Consider the following 18,695-nt stretch of genomic DNA (forward strand, 5'->3'; position numbering starts at 1 on the left):
ACAGATCCAAAAATGGACGCATTATTTTAAGATTGTTAAAAAGTGCCACCCCCAAAAAAAGGTCTTCTTTGAATGCTTCAGCAATCACCAACTGGCAACTAATATTCCACTGATTTAAATGATTTTATGCCCTGGCTAAGACCCGCATTTGATTTGAATGCCATATATGATTTTCAAATGTTTAGTTACTCTTTTATATCCCATAGATTGGTCTGAAGGTTAGCAGGATTTCTTTAAATCCCTCCCAAATGTCAGCGGTTGGAGGTTCCATTGAAACAAATTTGAATGACTGACAACCTTGAGTTACTTTCTCAGTCGCAGTTCTTCAAAGGATATAATGCCCATTAGGTGTACTTTCAATGTGAGGGATACAAATCAAACTTGTGACCTTGGAAATCCATCACGGTTCCTCTCGTCGGATCCTCTTTCCGTCTCGTCTTGGCGTCTCCTAGAGCTACGTCGACATTAGGAAGTAAAGATATGAAATGCAATGTAAATTGTCACACCATTGCTTGTCATGGTTTGACACGGCTTCGTAAGTGTGCCGATAACGCTTAAGCTCAGATTTCATTTTGACTTTTAGCAGCTCCATTCACCTTCAGAAGACCTGTCACCCACACCCCCTTGCACCCAAAAACCTTCCGTGCACACAGCAAAGACCAGATGATTTCTACTTTCATGATATGGTTTCATATTTAAATCGAAAAAAAAAATGATTTAACATGAAATATGCACATAAGCCTGGAAAGTATCTCAATGCACATACATGCAGACCCTCTGCAACCATCCCCTCCCCCCTACCCCTTCCTCACCTCTTGTCACTTGATTGTGTTATTACTATGCTAACCAAATCCTTATAAATGTGATTTAGGACTTGGTGGCCCCCTCATTCCCGCTTTAGTTTTCTGCTACCATGTTTGACTGAAAAGAGGAGGTGCAGGGAGGGGGAGGAAGAAGGAAAGGCTTGTCGAGGTAGGAGGATGGAGACGGTCAGAGGAAAACAAGACAAGGAAGACTTGACAATACGTGTGGTGGGGGCTTACCGTGCTTTCCCTTAATGCCTCTTTCTCTCCATCCTGAGCGCAGTAAAGTGTCAGTAAAAAAAAAAAAAGAAAAGGGGAAAAAGCATCACCTGCATCTTAAATGAAAATTTCAATTGAAAAACTTAACAGCCCTTCAAATTGCAGAATTTTACACGCGCCAGTAAAGCTTAAATAACACTCAACGCTTGGGAGGGAGGGTTGAGGAAATGGAATGGGGTGGATGGTGACGACAAGGGTTACTTTGTGTGTGGGCGACTATTGATCAAGGTGACTGACTTATGCATTGTGGTTTGAAAGACTCTGCAGTGAGAGTACTGGCCTGAAAGTTTGAATTGATGCCTTGTAATAGATGTTTGAGAGCTTAAATTGAGGACTAAAAATGTACACTTACTGTAAACACCGGGAATATGTCACCATAAAAGGAACGTACTCCTCTCACTACTTTTCGTAGGCCGACTGATCCACTTACATTTATTCACCCAGACAGAGAGACATTTAATCATCGACATAGTAAAAACCTGTCAAGATGGAACTTGAAATCAGGCAATGGAGCACGCGACTGGACGTACGCCCAGAAGACAGACAGAGAGACGTGCTCTTGCTTATTCGTGAGGGTTCACTGGACCTTTGGTGGTAATTGAATCAGTGTGAGTGCTGAGTAGAGCTCGCATAAAAACCCGTTAACCCAAAAGGTCAACTCGCTGTATTGTTTATTTAGCAGGGAGAGCAGAGGGAAATGGGGACATGTGGAGAGAGATGGAGAAGGAAAGCGAGTACATTCTGAATTTTGGCATTATTGAGAACTGTCAGAAAACTTCCAAGACTAGTGTCTGTATTTCAAACCCTGTTTTGTCACAAACCCTGTTTTGAAATACAGTTTTCCCTTTCAGTGTGGGCTAGAAGATCAAGCTGTACTGGAATATCTTTTGTGACACCATTCTTGGAACATATAATGAAACCTCTGTGATTGAACGGTGATGAAGTTGACCAATAGATAATGTATCCTCACCATGGGATCATAATAAGTGCACACGATGCAATGAATTCATGTTAAATTAGGTAAATCAAATAATTCAAAAGTTATCTTTTGACCAATTTGCAGGTTATATATATATTTTTTTTAACGTCGGTGAACTCATTATAACATTTGTGTTACTATTTTTCAAGAATGGTTGGGATGGGTCTTCAAAACGTCCTTGTTCAGCCGTTAAGATTTTATGATAGTCCCAGATTTGCTCAAAAAGAAATGAACTATATTTCCATTCTTCCCTTCGGAAGCATTTTTCAAAACCTATAAAAATCTAGAGGATTGTAAAACATTTGACCTCAAATGTTTTACTGCAATTTGTATGTAAATCATTGTGATAGACCAAGAGTAGTTTTTAAGTGTGAGTTACGTTCAATTAATGCATACATGCTTAACTACTGCAAAAGGCTCTGTGACATTACGTGACCTTTTTTTTCTCCCCTCAAAACTATTTAACGGCTTTAACCTCTGGGTTGAGTGTTTTTATATTTCACTCCAGCCGTACTTTACATCATCAAAGTTTCCCTCTGTAAGTCCCTTCAGTTACCAACTGATGAATTAAGGGGGAAAAAGAAAGTGAGGTCATTATGGTCCATTTCAGATTAACGAAAATCGGGACATACGATAAGGTGCATCAAAATGGTGCGCGTGCATCGTTGTGTACAAAACACTCAGGCAACCGATGGCATATACAGATGCACACATGCTTGTACGCTTCAACCCTCAACCGGTTGTACAGGTGTATTCTCAACTGCTCATCTTCTTTTACACTCGCTCTTCTATGCACACATAAACGCACACAGGCATCTGCATCTGGGAAAGTCGTTAGCGGTAGCACTTAGTGGCGCAGCACGCTTCCCCAGTCCGCTCAGTCACCTTGATTCACTTGCCCTTCACACAGCCCCATTACTACTCTCCTGCATCACTATGTGTGTGTAGAAGCATGTGAGTGTGTTGCAGTTAGAGGTGTCTACATTACGGGGCCGTTCAGTGGCATGTAAATGCCGGCGGAGGAGTTGGGCAGGCCCTGCGGCAGAAATTACATTTCACTTTCACAAGTCTTCTGTTAGGCATTCAGTATGCAAGCCAATTGCACTTACTGATTTTGTCTCAATACATCCATAAGATTAAATGTAGATATAGAACACGACAGAACATAGTCTTCAATCACCTGCACCACAACTTGGACCTGCTCAAAGTCATTCTAGTCATCTTTTAGTGATCACAGCTACATTAATGGCCTGGGCAAGAGAATGCCCCTCAATCAGAATGCCCTCAATCAGAATATCTAACATGGTCCAAGTCCATTGTAAACTTGACTTGCCCGAGCATGGGCAAAATGATCTCCTGTCTTTGATTATTCTGTCAGTGTTACTTGTAAAGAGTTACTTGTCAGTATGTCGGCATACACGGGAGGCAGTCAATCACAAACCACCCATCGATACGAATAAGACTTTTGTAAATGCTCACCTCTGGTTTATGCAGTAGCCTAGTTGTCAAGTTTATTTATGTGTCCCTTTATTTTTGTCTCAATTTTCCCGACAGGTCCAGGTCCTCTTGACCCTCCAACTGTTTCACGGCTACATTCTCGAAATGTGACATTCTCTTGGTTCCCACCCCAACAACCAAATGGCATGATAAGAAGTTACATACTCTATCTACAATCTGCCTCTGTGGCCGATTTCTTTCACAAACCCGACAACAAAATGGAACCCAACTCAAACTTTAGTTTTATCCCGAGTGATGAACAGGACGATCTTTACTCAAGTCAAAACTCAAGATCTGCATCAATTGTTGCCCTGCTTGGATCAGACCGTCACCTATCAGAGGGCAACCAGACTTCGGAGTTCACACATGCAGATGTTCGCAGTGAAGTCACTCATTCCAATGTATTACAATCTAGTGTAGCCACTGGCGGCTCTGGAATAGACCAAAACCCAACAGCGTCACATCACAGATACTCTTCAAGCAGACTGAATAATGAAAATGTAATCAATGAAGATGTCACCCACTCCACCAGTTCATCAAACTCACTCACAGGTTTCAGTCAATCCCCTCCATCAGTCACTGTTTCAGGAAACACCACAAGCTACACTTTCCTTGACCTCTTGCCATACCACTCCTACCACTTTCAGGTAAATAACGGTCCTCCATGACTATGGCAGAATGTGTTAAACTTGCCAAACTGATCATTCCCCAATCATCTAGCTGGAAGCATGCAGCAGTGTTGGTTGCTCAATGTCCAAAACGGTGCACTTTCGAACCTTACCAGCTCCTCCTGAGGGCCTGCCGGCACCTCACCTTTATTCTGACACTCCTACCTCAGTTCTTCTATCCTGGGGCGCACCACAAAGCCCCAATGGACTTTTAGAGAGGTAATATACGATCATTTGATCCCAAGACTGCATTCAGGCACTTCTGAAATCAGAGAGCGTTTTTCCAGTTTTAGATATACTACTTATGGGTCATTTTCCCGGTGTGCATCTTGGCATAGGTGGCTGATTGAGCGCAGAGTTGCTGGGACAGAACAAATCTCCACAGTAGGCCAATTTCCTCCAGACCCTCTTCCTCTTTCTTTTTTGGACTCCTCATCAGCACTTAGTCCATGGACAAGTTATCAGTATCGACTTGTTCTCCAGAATCAGGCTGGCAGCTCAACGGGTAAGACCGCAAATGCTGGCCTTCAATAGCTAAGAATGTAATGCCTCCCACTGTCAAACTTAAGTCTTCATATCTTCATACTTGCAGGGAATTGGGTGGGTATCACAACCAGACCTTCTAGACCTGCTGGTGTGACTCCACCGGGGGTCAAAGTGTTGGGACCAGAGTCTCTACAGGTGATCTCTCGTTTGGTTTGACCTTCATGAAGTGTTTTGCTGTCTTCAACTGTTGAGCACACAAAATAGGACAGTCTAATTGTGGATCCATCCAGTCTCTGCTAGATTGACAGTGTTGAAAAGTCAAAGCAATGTCATCCTCATTCCTCTGACTTTCCTTCTTGGGATTTAATGAGAAAGCAGAAACATTCAACTCAAGGTCCCCTTCACAAAATGGGCGGGGATGTGACCCTGTCGAAGACAGCTTCCTTCCTGTCGGCCATTTTGAAGGAGGGGCTAGTGCTCAATTCCAGCTCTGGATAATCCCACATCAAGGCCTATCAAGAAAACATACAGACATTAACACTGCATGCACACATACCGTGAACACACTTTCACGCACAGCCTCGCACTAATGCTAACAGCCAAAAAATGCTAATGCTTGTCATTATTCCAGAACCACCCCTGTCATCTCTCCAGCTGCAAAGCTTTAGGGGTCACACATCCAAGAAGGAAAATGTTCTTCCTGGTTGATGCTAATTGGACAGGCAGGCAAGCCGCTTCCTGGTTACCAATTGACCTTGACAAAAGAGTGGATTTGGACCATCGTGCTTCATTTAATTCTCTAAATGGTCTCTTGTTCTAGACTTTTCTGAAGTGCACAATTCACTGCTGAGGCCTTTTCCTTTGGTTGAACAAATGCATATGAAATAATAATAACCATAATTCATAACATAGGCAGTGATTTTGGAATCGTGTCAACTAGCTATCCATCTTTATTTTAGGGCAGTTTGTCTGTTTAATATTTAAACATGAAAATCAGCCAGATAGGTCTACCTCTTTTTTTCTTTGACCTGCATGCTGAAGTCATGGCACTTCCACTTTGGAGTTGAAAGGAGACCCTTGTGCTGTCAGCTAAAAAGCACTTTCCCAGTGCCTTCTTTTGAATATAATAATAGCACGATGCTCACACACCTCACTCCACACATTATCATTTGGCGCTCTCTTGCTAAAATACACCTACAAGCACACACACGCACACACGTAGACTGTACTGGCCTTAGCCCCTGTGGTCTGTGTCAGCTGAGGGTTTGCGCTGTCTTCACCATCTCCAGATTACATCAGGCTATTCAATCTGTAAATGACTTCAAGCACAAAGCACACTCTACACGCACTTTGGGAAATGAGCTACCTAACTCAACATGACCCTTCCCATATGCAGCTGGCTATGTATGTGCATGCGCAACTTTGTGGGTGTGTGGGCGTCCTGTATCACCTCACCGTGTCACTTGTTAAATGAATATCAAGGTTGCATGAGGAATAATTGTTCCTGACATTCGTTCATAATATTCTCATCAGCATTTGACCACCTAATCACCTACACTCATAAGTTCCAAGCGTCTCTGAACTCATGACTTATTGTACATGACAGTTTGTGTGCCTAAGCGCGTAAACATGCACAGTCTGTTAGCATTGATGTACGGGAAGTGCAGGTGTCAGTCATTCAACGGATTCAGAAAATGTCTGCATAGGTATCGATGAATTGGCACGAAAGATGCAAATGTTTTAACATTTGTGTGTTCCACTTTCATCTCTCCGCCCTAAAGTGCTGACAGCCTGAATGGCTTCCAAATCAGATGCACCGCTCGGCAACTGCAAGCTTTTGTTTTTGCATGCGCCAATTCCATTACCGACCTTCTTTCATTATTTTAGCATGCCGTTTGTGCATGCGTGCGCGTGCATCTTTGTATGTGCGTGCGTATATGCACACCCTCCATTTTAAGTGTGATGAAAGGACTCGTCTGTCCAAGTCAAAGTCAGGTTATCTCTCCCCACAACAGATTTGATTGCAAACGCAATGTGATGACACACGCACACTGAGATGCCACCCACAAGACAACACTTTGTAGGACTCAAGCAAAACGCTGGCCCGTGTGCGGACAGTCTGATGAAGATTCTGTATACACACACACACACACACACACACACACACACACACACACACACAAACAGCCGTGACGTCCAATAGTTCATCCATCTAAAAGCTTTCCGCTGTCCTCAGCAGGCTGAGAATACAGTGGTAGCACTGAGGACGCTGTCAGGATTCTGATTTGTTCATAACAATGTTTCCCAAAGGAAATAATGGAAAGTGAATACATTTGATCGTGGGGGAAACTCTCACAATGAAAACAGTTCAGGCAATGTTTTAACTACTATTTTATTATCAAAAAATGCTATAAAAAGTGAGATTAAATTTCTGGTTCTGTAGTTATGAATTGCTTTTGTAATCCTAAAGTTGTCAGGTAGCAAAACACACGTGTACACAAAAGACACCACTTGAGTAAATTCTTCGAGGTGATGGTGGTCTCAACTATGAATATTTGTGTGCCCTTATTTCCGGACAGCAAGGAACTTGCCTCAAAAAGACTCATGCAGTGTTCAGCAAAAAAAATATTTTTCACTGGTGGTTGACAGTCAGCTATTTAATTTGTTTCAATTAAACATTGGTGTCACAACATCTCTTAAGTAACTGCCAATCAAAAACATACATAAGATGTCATAAATAAAAAATATGATCATTCCCTCACTCACTCGTAGCATCGCTAGGTATGCAACAGGCATATTTTGCCTGACTTCAGAGACTTTAACTTATTCAAAAGGCCTGTGAACCCGTTAAAGTCATTTCAAGGAGATTCTGTTTTGTCTTTTTCCATCCATCCATTTTCCTTGCCGCTTATTCCTCATTAGGGTCGCAGGGGGTGCTGGAGCCTATCTCAGCTGTCTTCGGGTACGAGGCGGGGGACACCCTGAATTGGTTGCCAGCCAATCGCAGGCCACACAAAGATATACAACAGTCACTCTCACACAGACACCTAGGGAAAATTTGGAGTGGTCAATCTGCCTGCCACGCATGTTTTTGGAGTGTGGGAGGAAACCGGAGGACCCGGAGAAAACCCACGCGGCCCCAGGGAGAACATGCAAACTCCACACAGGGAGGCCGGACCGGGACACGAACCGGCGACCTCTGCACTGTGACGCCGGTGTGCTAACCACTCGACTCCCGGGCCGCCCCGTTTTTGTTTTTTTATTATGGATTATTTTTAAAAGATTATAATCATGGAAGAGAATATGAAATACAATTCTCTTCCAGGTTACGTGGTCTCCACCTCTGAGTTCCAATGGCGAGATCCAAGGTTACGAGATTCGTCTTCCAGAGCCCCGCATCTTCCACAATGGCAGCAATACATCTAAGCTTGTTATCACAATAACGGACCTAATTCCTTACACAAACTACAGCGTTAGTGTGCTGGTGTGTTCCGAAGGGGGTGGATATGTTGGTGGATGCACAGAAAGTCTGCCTTCTCCGGCGACCACATTACCGACCAGCCCACAAGGCCTTGCCCCACTGTCAGTGGCGGCCGTCAGTGAGTCATTCCTTGCGATCTCTTGGCAACCTCCATACAGGCCCAATGGACCCAACATCAGGTTGGTGCATTCAATTTTTTGTTAACAATGTTTGCAATTTTTGATTAGATATAATAGTGTGTATAATGTATAATAATAAATAATAATAATAATAATAATAATTATTATTATTATTATTATTATCGAATCAGAAAGCCTTTAATATTCCCACAGTGGGGAAATGTGCAAGTATTACATTATTATTATTATTATTATTATTACTATTGATGTCGTGGGGCTATTGTTTTTATTGTTATTATTTTTACTGTTATTATTCGGACAAAAAGAATAATGATAAAGCTATTATGGATGTTTTTGTTGGTGTTTTGATATTATTGTTTTTATTGTTATCATTACTAATGTTATTGTTACAATAATAACAAAAGTTATTATTATTATTATTATTATTATTATTATTATTATTATTATTATTATACCCCCCAAAATATGCCTGTTCTTCATATCCTCAATAAGCCCTTGTCGGGGCACAAAACTGGCTACAAATATATACTTTTCACATCTAAATGTGCTCCATTTGTGGCAGTTTTGTGTTCTGACGTGGATGTGCTTCTGTGGCAACAAGTCTTAATTTACAAGTCGGTTGTTTTTTTTTCAGACAATTAAAATGCATGAGCCCACGTCTGTGTTCTGCACAGCTCAGCTCCGTGTGTTTGTCTAAGTGGGTTGGTTAAAAGGTGGCATTAAGCCCTTCTTTTCTGATTACAGCAGAAATTAGCATCACTGTGGGGAGAGGAAAACACAAACCCTGCAGAAAAAACACAACACAGAGGGAAGGAATGATGACTTGCAGTCAATGTAAACGAAGAGCAAAATGAAAAGCAGGCAGAAAAGGAGGAAATTTGTGATAAGGACTTAACTGGAAATTATGTATTAGTTGGGGATTTATTTATTTTTTGTGGTGAGTGTGAAAACCCAAACTGTGTGTGTGTGTGCGTGCGTGCGTGTGTGTGTGTGCGTGTGTGGGTGTGTGTTTTATGCATTCCACAACATCTAAACCACATATACATTTTTCAGATACGAGTTGTTGCGATGTAAAAGCCATCAGCCTCTGGCCGCCACTGCGGTCCCCATAGTAACCACCCCATCCCCTAACCCTTCCGAAGATCTCCATCGCTGGTTTCGTGTTTACTCCGGCACCAAATTGTTCTACCAAGATAAAGGCCTAAGCAGGTGAGATTACTGAAATGAGCTCTAGAGCAAACGCGGCCACCCATGTGTGCAGAACCGATCGGCGAGTTGCTGCTGATGCCGATCTTTTTAATACCGCTCAAAGATACATTAAGCAAATATTCCAAAGAATTAAATTGTTTTTCACGCAGCGTCACCCTAATCTGACTTTGGCACTATATGCAAGATGATGGTTTCTTTTGTTGTGTTTTAAACTCACACTTTACTCGCTTCGGGTATACTCTTTGGAGTTACCTTATTCATTTTTTAACAACGTGACATACTCTGTGAATTTGTCTGTACATTTAACTCACTCAATGCCATTCCTGAATTTATTCGGGAATTGAAAAGCATGACGTGGAGCTCCATTCCCGAATTTTTCTTACGAGGGGTGCCAATAAAGCGCTGGTCATACCGCGGCAGGCAATGTTTTTCCATGCCACGAGGGGGCAACATTTGCCTTTTGTACAGCTCAGATAACTCCAAACCCATATAAATTAGGAATTAATTCTTTTTCTTCTGATGAAAGAAGAGAGTCTAACGCTTCTTACGCTGCATTGAATGTTTATGTAGTCCTAAAAAATTCTGTGGGTCCTGCAATTTGAGTGAAAATGACAAAAACCCTGCCACTGGAGTGGACAACTTTTTGCATATTTTCTGGCAGTGAATGAGTTAATTTTGCCGACTGCTACTCTACCCCCCATAGAAATGTCATATAATGTCGCTTAATATGGTTTCAGTGTCACTGTAGCTTTTAATTCTCAGTGGATGCGTACAGATGTACAATATCAGCATATTGGTATTGATATCTGTATCGGTACATCCTTATTTGAAATCATACTAACATCTTCTCTTTCCAGATTCACCTACTACCAATATCAGCTAGTCGTGCACAATGATTTTGGATTCGCTTCTGGAGAAATTGTCACTGCAGTCACCATGGCTGGGATTCCTTTCCAAAGTCCATCTCTATTTGCATCCGCTGTCAATCACACAGCACTTCAAGCCAACTGGACCCCACCCTGTGAGAGTGCCACTGTCTGAAACATTGTTTGACATATTTACTTCTTTCTCCACAATCTGTTCAGTGTATTCCAAGAAGTGTACCTAATGAAATGTCCAGTCTGTAGACAGCACACAGTAATTCCAAAATAGAAACATCTTTGAAGTATCGTTTTAACCGAGCTCTCTGTCATTCCACAGCATTGCACAACCTACAGGGTGAAGTGGAGTCCTACTTTCTTTCCATCGTCTCTCCCGACTTGAGGCAAACCTTTGTATTTCCCTCGGAAATCCGCTCCACAGTTGTGACTAACCTTTGGCCCATGACCACCTACACCGTGTCATTACATGTGTCTAATGGCGCACATAATACAACTAAGTCGATAGTTAACGTCACCACAAAAGATGGAGGTATTTGAATTTATCTATGCTTGTTGAGACTAAACAAGGCCTTCAAAATTATTAATTTGCCTGTGTGTGTGTGTTTGCGTGCCTGCGAGTGGTGCTATCACACTGAGTGCATAAATTCAATACACTTTTGCTAAGTGTCTGTGTTAATGTGCATTTCACTGTGTCTCGGTGCTTCACGGGAGATGTTAAATACATGTAGCTGGGCATGAAATCAATACAGTGTGCGCATGTGAGGCAGATTTAAAGTGTTGTAAAGAGCTTGTCAGCGGAGCAAAGACAGAAAACACACAAAGTACACGTGGAGCCAGACGACAAACAGGGCTCCTGGGGCAATATGGCTTTAGCTTTCTGTCGGGGTTATTTTGTGTATTTTTGAAAGAACAAAGAACAACATTAATACTAATACACGTTGACCAGTGGTCACTAGATTAGGTACAGTACATCTTTATACATATTTGGGGTAATACCTGACTGAAATCTTAGAAATGTGTACCGTATTTTCTGGTGTATAAGAAACACACAGCCTCAGTGAATGGTGTAACGTTTTCCATATATAAGGCGCATCAGACTATAAGGCACACCTTCATTCAATGAAAAAAAAAAATCAAAATAAAATATAAATATGTAAAAGGTTTACAAATATAAGGCAGACCACGTTATAAAGCACTACAGTAAAACCTGGGGTTACGCACGACTTCTTCTACATCACAGGTGTCACAGTCAAGGCCCTGGCCCAAATCTCGCCCGCCACATCATTTTATTCGGCCCACAAAAGCAAATCAAGCATGTCAAGTGCCATGATGCTTGCTAAAGTCCGAACCAAAATTTTAAATTGTCCCATGTAAACCACAATAACAGCAGTGTTTGAAATAATGTCTGCCCGTAGGCCCGGGGCATACAACTTTTACGTCGGGCGTACAATTTTCAAAACGTCTCGGCCCGGGTGGCCGACAACTTCATCAAGAAAAAAAAAGAATCATACGTGTGTTTTATTCAATAAATCAAAAGCTACAAGCAAGCCGATACAAGCCATGTGGACTCCACTTTCTACGCACCTTTCAAAACTTTCAAGTACACTTTACCGTCACGGTATAGTCCGAAGAACGAAACAGGCTTCTGATTGGCTGCCGTGCCGAGTATGCAAATTGCCAAACAAACTGTACTTGAGAGTTTTGAAAGGCGCTTAGAAAGAGGAGACCACGTGGCTTTGAGCAGACAACGCAAATGTTGCATTGTGCACCATGACAACAAACGACAACTGGAGCAAAATCTTCAGCAATTTATATTTACCATAAATTAAGCAAGGGAGCATTTGTTGTAGGTACTTCCTTACTTTAAAAAATCCAATGTTTTTTTTCTTATTGTGTTTCAAGTTGTGAAAAATGGGGTAGGCAACTTTATGGCCTGGCAGGCAACTTGTCAGGCAACTTTTTGTCATGAGTTTCAGACACGGATAACAGTCATTATTTTTTACTTCAAATTAGAAAATGCGCTCTTCATTAATTTGTTGTGCGCTTGATATGTAATAATATGTGCAGGGAATTAAACGTTGGAATGTCTTTCCCAAATTCATAACGGCCCTCGAAAGGAAACCGTAACTAGAATGTGGCCCGGGGCAAATAAAATTACGTTGACACCCCTGTTCTACATGATAAAATGAAGTCCATGGCTGCTTACAGTAGTTGCAAGACCTGTTGTTGCTCAATATTACTTCACATATAAGGTGCACCTGCGTATAAGACGCATGGTTATCTATTCAAGAAAATCGAGGCTTTTCGGTGCCCCTTATACACCAAAACATACGGTGACTGAACAAAAAAAAACTCAGCGCCTGTTTTTGCCATATGAAAACTGGGCACTGCTCAGCCATCCATCCATCCATTTACACTTTTATTTTGAAAATGACCCCAAACAGTCCAGAGTTGGCCAGGAAAGACAGAACTGCATTTCCAGAGTTGTCATAACTTGCAGATAATTTGGTATTTTTTTTAAGTCTGGCCTTGCAATCCTGAAACGCTTGCCTGATGATTAAGTCTCACGGCTTTTCTTTGCCTGAGGTCAATAAAGTTTTTGTGTTCTGTGTGCTGTCATAACACCAATCCTCAGCGCCAGATGGGATGTCTTCTCCAGAGGTGGTTCCAGTTAACAGCAGTGCCGTCCGTGTGCTCTGGCCACCTCCTCTACAACCGAACGGAGTCATTTCTGCTTACCGAATTTATATTGATGACCGCCTCCATGTCAGTGTGGACAACAGCTCAGGTTCCTTCCTGCTGGGGAATCTGCTGCCTTTTACTGTTTATAGCATTCAGGTACACACACACACCGCCATACAGAAAGTGTCGCGTTGGTCTTTCGTCACGCGCGTGTTGTATTTCAGGTGGAAGTGTGTACTGTTTATGCATGCGTGCGGAGTAATGTTACGCAGACAACCACCGTGGAGGATTTACCCACCGGCATGACCCCACCGCATGCTCAAGTACTCAATCCTAGGTGATGCCATGTATATTTTGACACTAATGTATAGCAGATTATTTTATTACATACAGTTGTGTTTTAGGTGCTTCAAATATTTTGATACGTCAGAGTGTTTATACAGCCACACCTCACCTTCGTCATCATCATTTTCTTTTCGCCTCTCAGGGTTGTCAAGTTGGACTGGTCACCTCCAAGCCGACCGAGCGGCATCATGCTCGGTTATGATATTTTAAGACAGACTTTTGAGAGATGCCGTTCGAGGTCAGCAGGAGATATGCCCAATGTCAGGAAAACATCAGGGGATGGGGGCAGCATCATTTTTGGCTGCTTTTATGTACAATGTCCAGCTGCTCATCGTGTGTGTGGGACTTCCTGCTTCCAACCTGACCAACAGGTGATTATAGCTGGATGTGTTTTCCCGTTGTCTTCTTGCAAACATTTCCATTCCATTGATACAGGGATGACATATTTTGGATTATCATAACGAGTGGAAAATATTTAGAATAGTCATAACAGTGTCTGAAACTCAAAACAAAAGGTTAGCGGACACCAGGGCAAGAGTTGCCTGCCCGGCCATAAAGCTGCCTGCTCGGCCATAAAGTTGCCTGCTCGGCCATAAAGTTGCCTGCCCTGCCATAAAGTTGCCTGCCCGGCCATAAAGTTGCCTGCCCCATTTTTCACAACTTCAAACACAATAAGACGACTAATCGCAAAAAAAAAAAAAAAAAAAAACATTGTTGCGAAGTCGGTCATAAAGTTGCCTGCCTGGCCATAAAGTTGCCTGCCCGGCCATGAAGTTGCCTGCCCCATTTTTCACAACTTGAAACACAATAAGAAGACTAATTGTTGCGAAGTATAAAGGATTTTTTTAAATTGAGGGAAAGTACCTAGCACAAATGCTCCCTTGCTTAATTTATGGTAAATAAGATTTTGCTCCAGTTTCGTTTGTCGTCATGGTGCACAATGCAATGTTTGCGTTGCGTTGTCTGTTAAAAGCCTCATGGATTCCTCTTTCTAAGTGCCTTTCAAAACTTTCAAGTACACTTCACAGTATAGTCCGAAGCACGAAACAGGCTTCTGATTGGCTTCTGATCGCCTGCAGTGCAGAGTATGCAAATTGCAAAATTATTGAATAAAACAAACGTTTGATTTGAAAAAAATATATATTTTTTTTTTCTTGAAGAAGTTGGTGGCCACCCGGGCCGAGGCATTTTGGAAGTTGTACACCCGACGTAAAAGTTGTATGCCCCGGCCAGACGTTATTTCAAACACTGGTTATAAGTCGAACCTTGTTGTATGTACCCAACCCCTAGTGAAGTGACTACACTGGATTTACCATATTTTCCGGTGTAGAAGGCGCACGCAAAAGCCTTAATTTTCTTCAAAAGATGACCCTATGCCTAATATGCAGGTGCGCCTTACATGTGCAGTAATATTGAGCCACAACAGGTCTCACAACAACTGTCAGCAGCCACCGAATGCATTTCCCACTGTAGAAGAAGTAGTGCGTAACCCCAGCCTACTGTAGCGCCTTACAAAGTGGTGTGCCTTATATTTGGAAAGCTTTTTGATATTTCTGTATTATTTGAAAAACTTCATTCATTGAAGGTGCACCCTCTAGTCCGGTGCACCTTATATATGGAAACAGTTTGAAAATATACAATTCATTGGGGGTGCGCCTTACACTCTGGTGGGTAAAATACTGTTTGAAGATTGCTCAAATTTCATGGCAAGATTAATATTCAGTTAAGTATTGTCAAAATAGGAAATGGTCAAATAAATAAATAAATAAATAAATAAATGTGAAAAAATCTATCCATCTATCTATTTATATACAATTTTCAACTCTTTTCCTTTCAACTTCTAGAGAATATTGTAACGAGCAGGGAAAAAAAAAGCCTCCATGATTTCTTCCACTTACAAATGCGAGGCCCATTGTTCATATTTGTACTCCAGCAATCGCATCGCCCTCCATTGTAATGAGTGAAAATTGTCATTGACTTGATGTTGTCATATTTTTTTAACCAGGTTTGCTGTGCTGGAATCTTGTACCAGAAAAAGCCACATCATTACTGCTGTCTGGAAAACTACTTGAGCTTTCCAAATTCCACTATTCCAGTCTGTTGCAATGGCAAACTGTTGTCACCTCTGCCTCGCCACCACTGTTGCGGACGATACTACCTTCACCTAAAAGCTGGTATTTTCCATAAGATCTCCTTTTTTCTACTTTGGTTTCACTATACAGCATTTCCTTTCATCTGACCTTGTCTCTGTAGATGAATACTGCTGCCCTGACCACTCACAGGGCCGTTTCTCAAGGGGGCCTGGGGACAGCTGCTGTGGAGGCACTCCCTATGCCATCAAAGGTGGACAGCTGTGCTGTGATGGGATCCTACATGATGGTTACGGAGTCCAGTGTTGTGGAGGCCACGTTGTAGATGATACACTGGTCTGCTGTGGTGGTGCTGAAGAAGGACAAGTGCATGTGCACATACCAGGTAAGAAAATGGAGAGTGCATCTTTTGATAAAGCGCAGATGTATTAGGCTATATCTGATCTACTGTACAGTGATATCTCAGCTTACAAACGCTTTAGCTCACGAACGTTTCGCCTCACGAACATTAAATTTGCGAGCATATGGTCTTGGCTGACGAACTAGTTTTCGACGGACGAACCAAACCACATGGTGTTCATCAGTGGATGAACACCAAACCACATGGTCGAACAGCGCCACGGTGGGGGGCTGACTAGTTTTTGTCACCCCTTTCCTTTCTTTGTGTGCAGATGTGGTTTGTTATTGAGTGGAGTACTTTTGCAATTATGGGATCGAAAAAGACCCCACCACAGGCTAGTGTTAAGCCGAAGAGGACACAAAAGAAAATTACGGTCGAGGAGAAGAAGGAGAAAAACACAAATGAGGTGTTCGTTTGTGTGACTTTGCGTCGCAGTACCAGTATGCTAAGTCGGCCATTGCAATGTTTGGCTAAGGGTGTTTCTGTGTTGTCTTAGCAATGGTCTCAGGCAATAGAAGAGGTTGAAAAACTTCTGTTGATTTGGATTAACGAAAAGCAGCTAGCAGGGGACAGTGTGAGTAAGGGTATTATCGCCAAGAAAGCACGGCAATTTCACTCGGATATCATCAAGAGGCAACTACATCAACGACCATCACAAAGGTAAATAAAACGGCTTTATTGTACAGTACAGTGTATTTCTTCAATTACAATCCAATAGTACATTTATTATACATAAAATAAGGTCTATTTTGTGTAGTTTTAAGGCTTATATAGTAGAAAATTATGTTTTATGGGAATATGGGAAATGATTATTCTAATTTTTAATAGTTGCTTCTGGGAAATAAATGTGAAATAAATGAATATAAATGTGAACTAAATGAAAATGAATGAAATAAATGAGCTGTGTTTATAAATAGCTGCTATGAAAACAGACTTAATTGTGCTATTGCGTTAAAGCATAAAAGGAACAAAAAGGAAAGACGTTTTGACTAAAGAAATGACAGAGAGAAATTAAACATCGGGGGAAGAGGTTGACACATGGTGCAGGAACGCGGGGTCATTTCCCTTTCTTTCCTCCTGCAGTGTCCCAAAGCACCCGGCTAGCATGGCACAGATGGGACTGTGCGTGTGTATGCGCTTATTTTTATATGTGTGTGTATGCGCATATAGGTGAAAGTGTGTGTCATTAGGCATCTCTGTCATGGCAGATGATGATGAAACGCACTCTGGATGGCTCAGTTGTGGGCATTGCCAAGCACACAGCAGGATAAATAACACACACAATTTCCCGCTCCTCATCGTGACACACACACACACACACACACACACACACACACACACACACACACACACACACACACAGCGTACGCTCTGTGGGGTTCACTTAGTGTGGTGTGCCAGAGACAGACACATGGACTATATTCATCACACATGGGCACAGGCCCCATTTGTATGTGGGCTTCCGGTACTTTATTAGCTTGGAAATTTTCGGATCCTTAAAAACGTACACAAAAGCCAACCGACACATTTCCAGGTGTGCGTGTTATCACTTTTCCATATTCATATGTCATTCCCCCGCTATGGCATTGCCATTGAGACAGAGAGTTTCTTTCAAATTCTTATTTCAAAGAACACTTTTTCCACACTCACCGCTCCATCCTCTCGCCTCGTGTTCCTCCACATGCATCAAACCACCTTTTCTTCTTCCTCTTTCCTGCCTGACCCCACTTCTCCTGTCTTTTCTCCGCCACTCATCAGTCATTAGCGTTAGCTTCCCCATTGAGAACATATGGTATGATGGATCGCAGAGCTAGCGGCGCTAGCGAGGCTAAGGGCCATTTGCCGGGTGTGCCGCGGTGTGGGGGGAGCCCTGGGGCCAGCGAGGCAACCTCGACCCCACACGTCTGCTTCGAGACCCTCCCAAACTCAACATGCTCACCTATTATGGGATACCTTGCTTAACCTTGGCACAGGTCAGTCACGATGCGCTCTTACGACCAAGCTGAAGGATTTGAGGCTTTAAAAAAAACAATTTGGACAAAAAAAGTATTTGAATAAAATCATAGTCATGCTCATATTTTCGCACACTTGAATTGAAACAGCAGCTCCAAAAGTATGTGCAAGAGAAGAACTAGATGGAGCAGATTAAAGGAGGAGTGAAGGGTATCCCATTGTGCCCAGCTGATAGACTAGATTAGGCTGATGTGATTACGGGGTCCCTGAAGTGCGATCTATCACACATTACAGTCCACACTGTCAACAACCATACAGACGCGCTGCGGGGGAACGCCAATGCCAGGAGACAGCCTTCTGGCAACAGATATGCTGGCCTGCATGCACATGTGCACACACAGAGATGCTCACGCAGGCGCACAATAACAATCATTATATATTATGTCAAAGCAACACAATCACTAGAAAAACAAGCCTGATTGGGAAAACGACTTAAATGCACTTTTTCTATTTTGGTGATTTATGTTAAATTAAAGAAAATCTGAGGAAACAGAATCGGGTTCCGAAATGTCACTACGCCACCCCTCTGCCTCCACAAGATCTAAAGAGCATTCTTTTCAGCACTTTACTGCAGAAATTATTAATCATCCACACAATGAATGCTTTTTGTGTAAGCAAGAACCCTGTTCATTTTGACACATTGAATAATATCCATCTGTTCATTTATCAATTATCTCTAGTGCTTATTTCAGTGTCTGAAACTCCTGACAAAAAGTTAGTGGACACCAGGGCAGACAACTCT

The 18,695-nt window shown here is 42.2% G+C and overlaps 1 protein-coding gene across 1 annotated transcript in view; it reads left to right on the forward strand.

Moving 5' to 3' along the window:
* ush2a (Usher syndrome 2A (autosomal recessive, mild)) overlaps positions 1-18,695 on the forward strand; it is a 186,114-nt gene that overhangs the window by 96,189 nt on the left and 71,230 nt on the right. Inside the window, 13 exon segments of the mRNA XM_088992788.1 lie at positions 3,616-4,205; positions 4,279-4,445; positions 4,565-4,731; positions 4,819-4,907; positions 8,038-8,372; positions 9,387-9,542; positions 10,400-10,563; positions 10,743-10,952; positions 13,059-13,261; positions 13,330-13,442; positions 13,593-13,821; positions 15,456-15,624; positions 15,704-15,925. Coding sequence (XP_088848914.1) covers positions 3,616-4,205; positions 4,279-4,445; positions 4,565-4,731; positions 4,819-4,907; positions 8,038-8,372; positions 9,387-9,542; positions 10,400-10,563; positions 10,743-10,952; positions 13,059-13,261; positions 13,330-13,442; positions 13,593-13,821; positions 15,456-15,624; positions 15,704-15,925 — 2,814 coding nt within the window.

This window comes from Hippocampus bargibanti, linkage group LG03, assembly GCF_051943395.1.
Source record: "Hippocampus bargibanti isolate YZ-2025 linkage group LG03, ASM5194339v1, whole genome shotgun sequence".
In the NCBI taxonomy this organism is placed as follows: Eukaryota; Metazoa; Chordata; class Actinopteri; order Syngnathiformes; family Syngnathidae; genus Hippocampus; species Hippocampus bargibanti.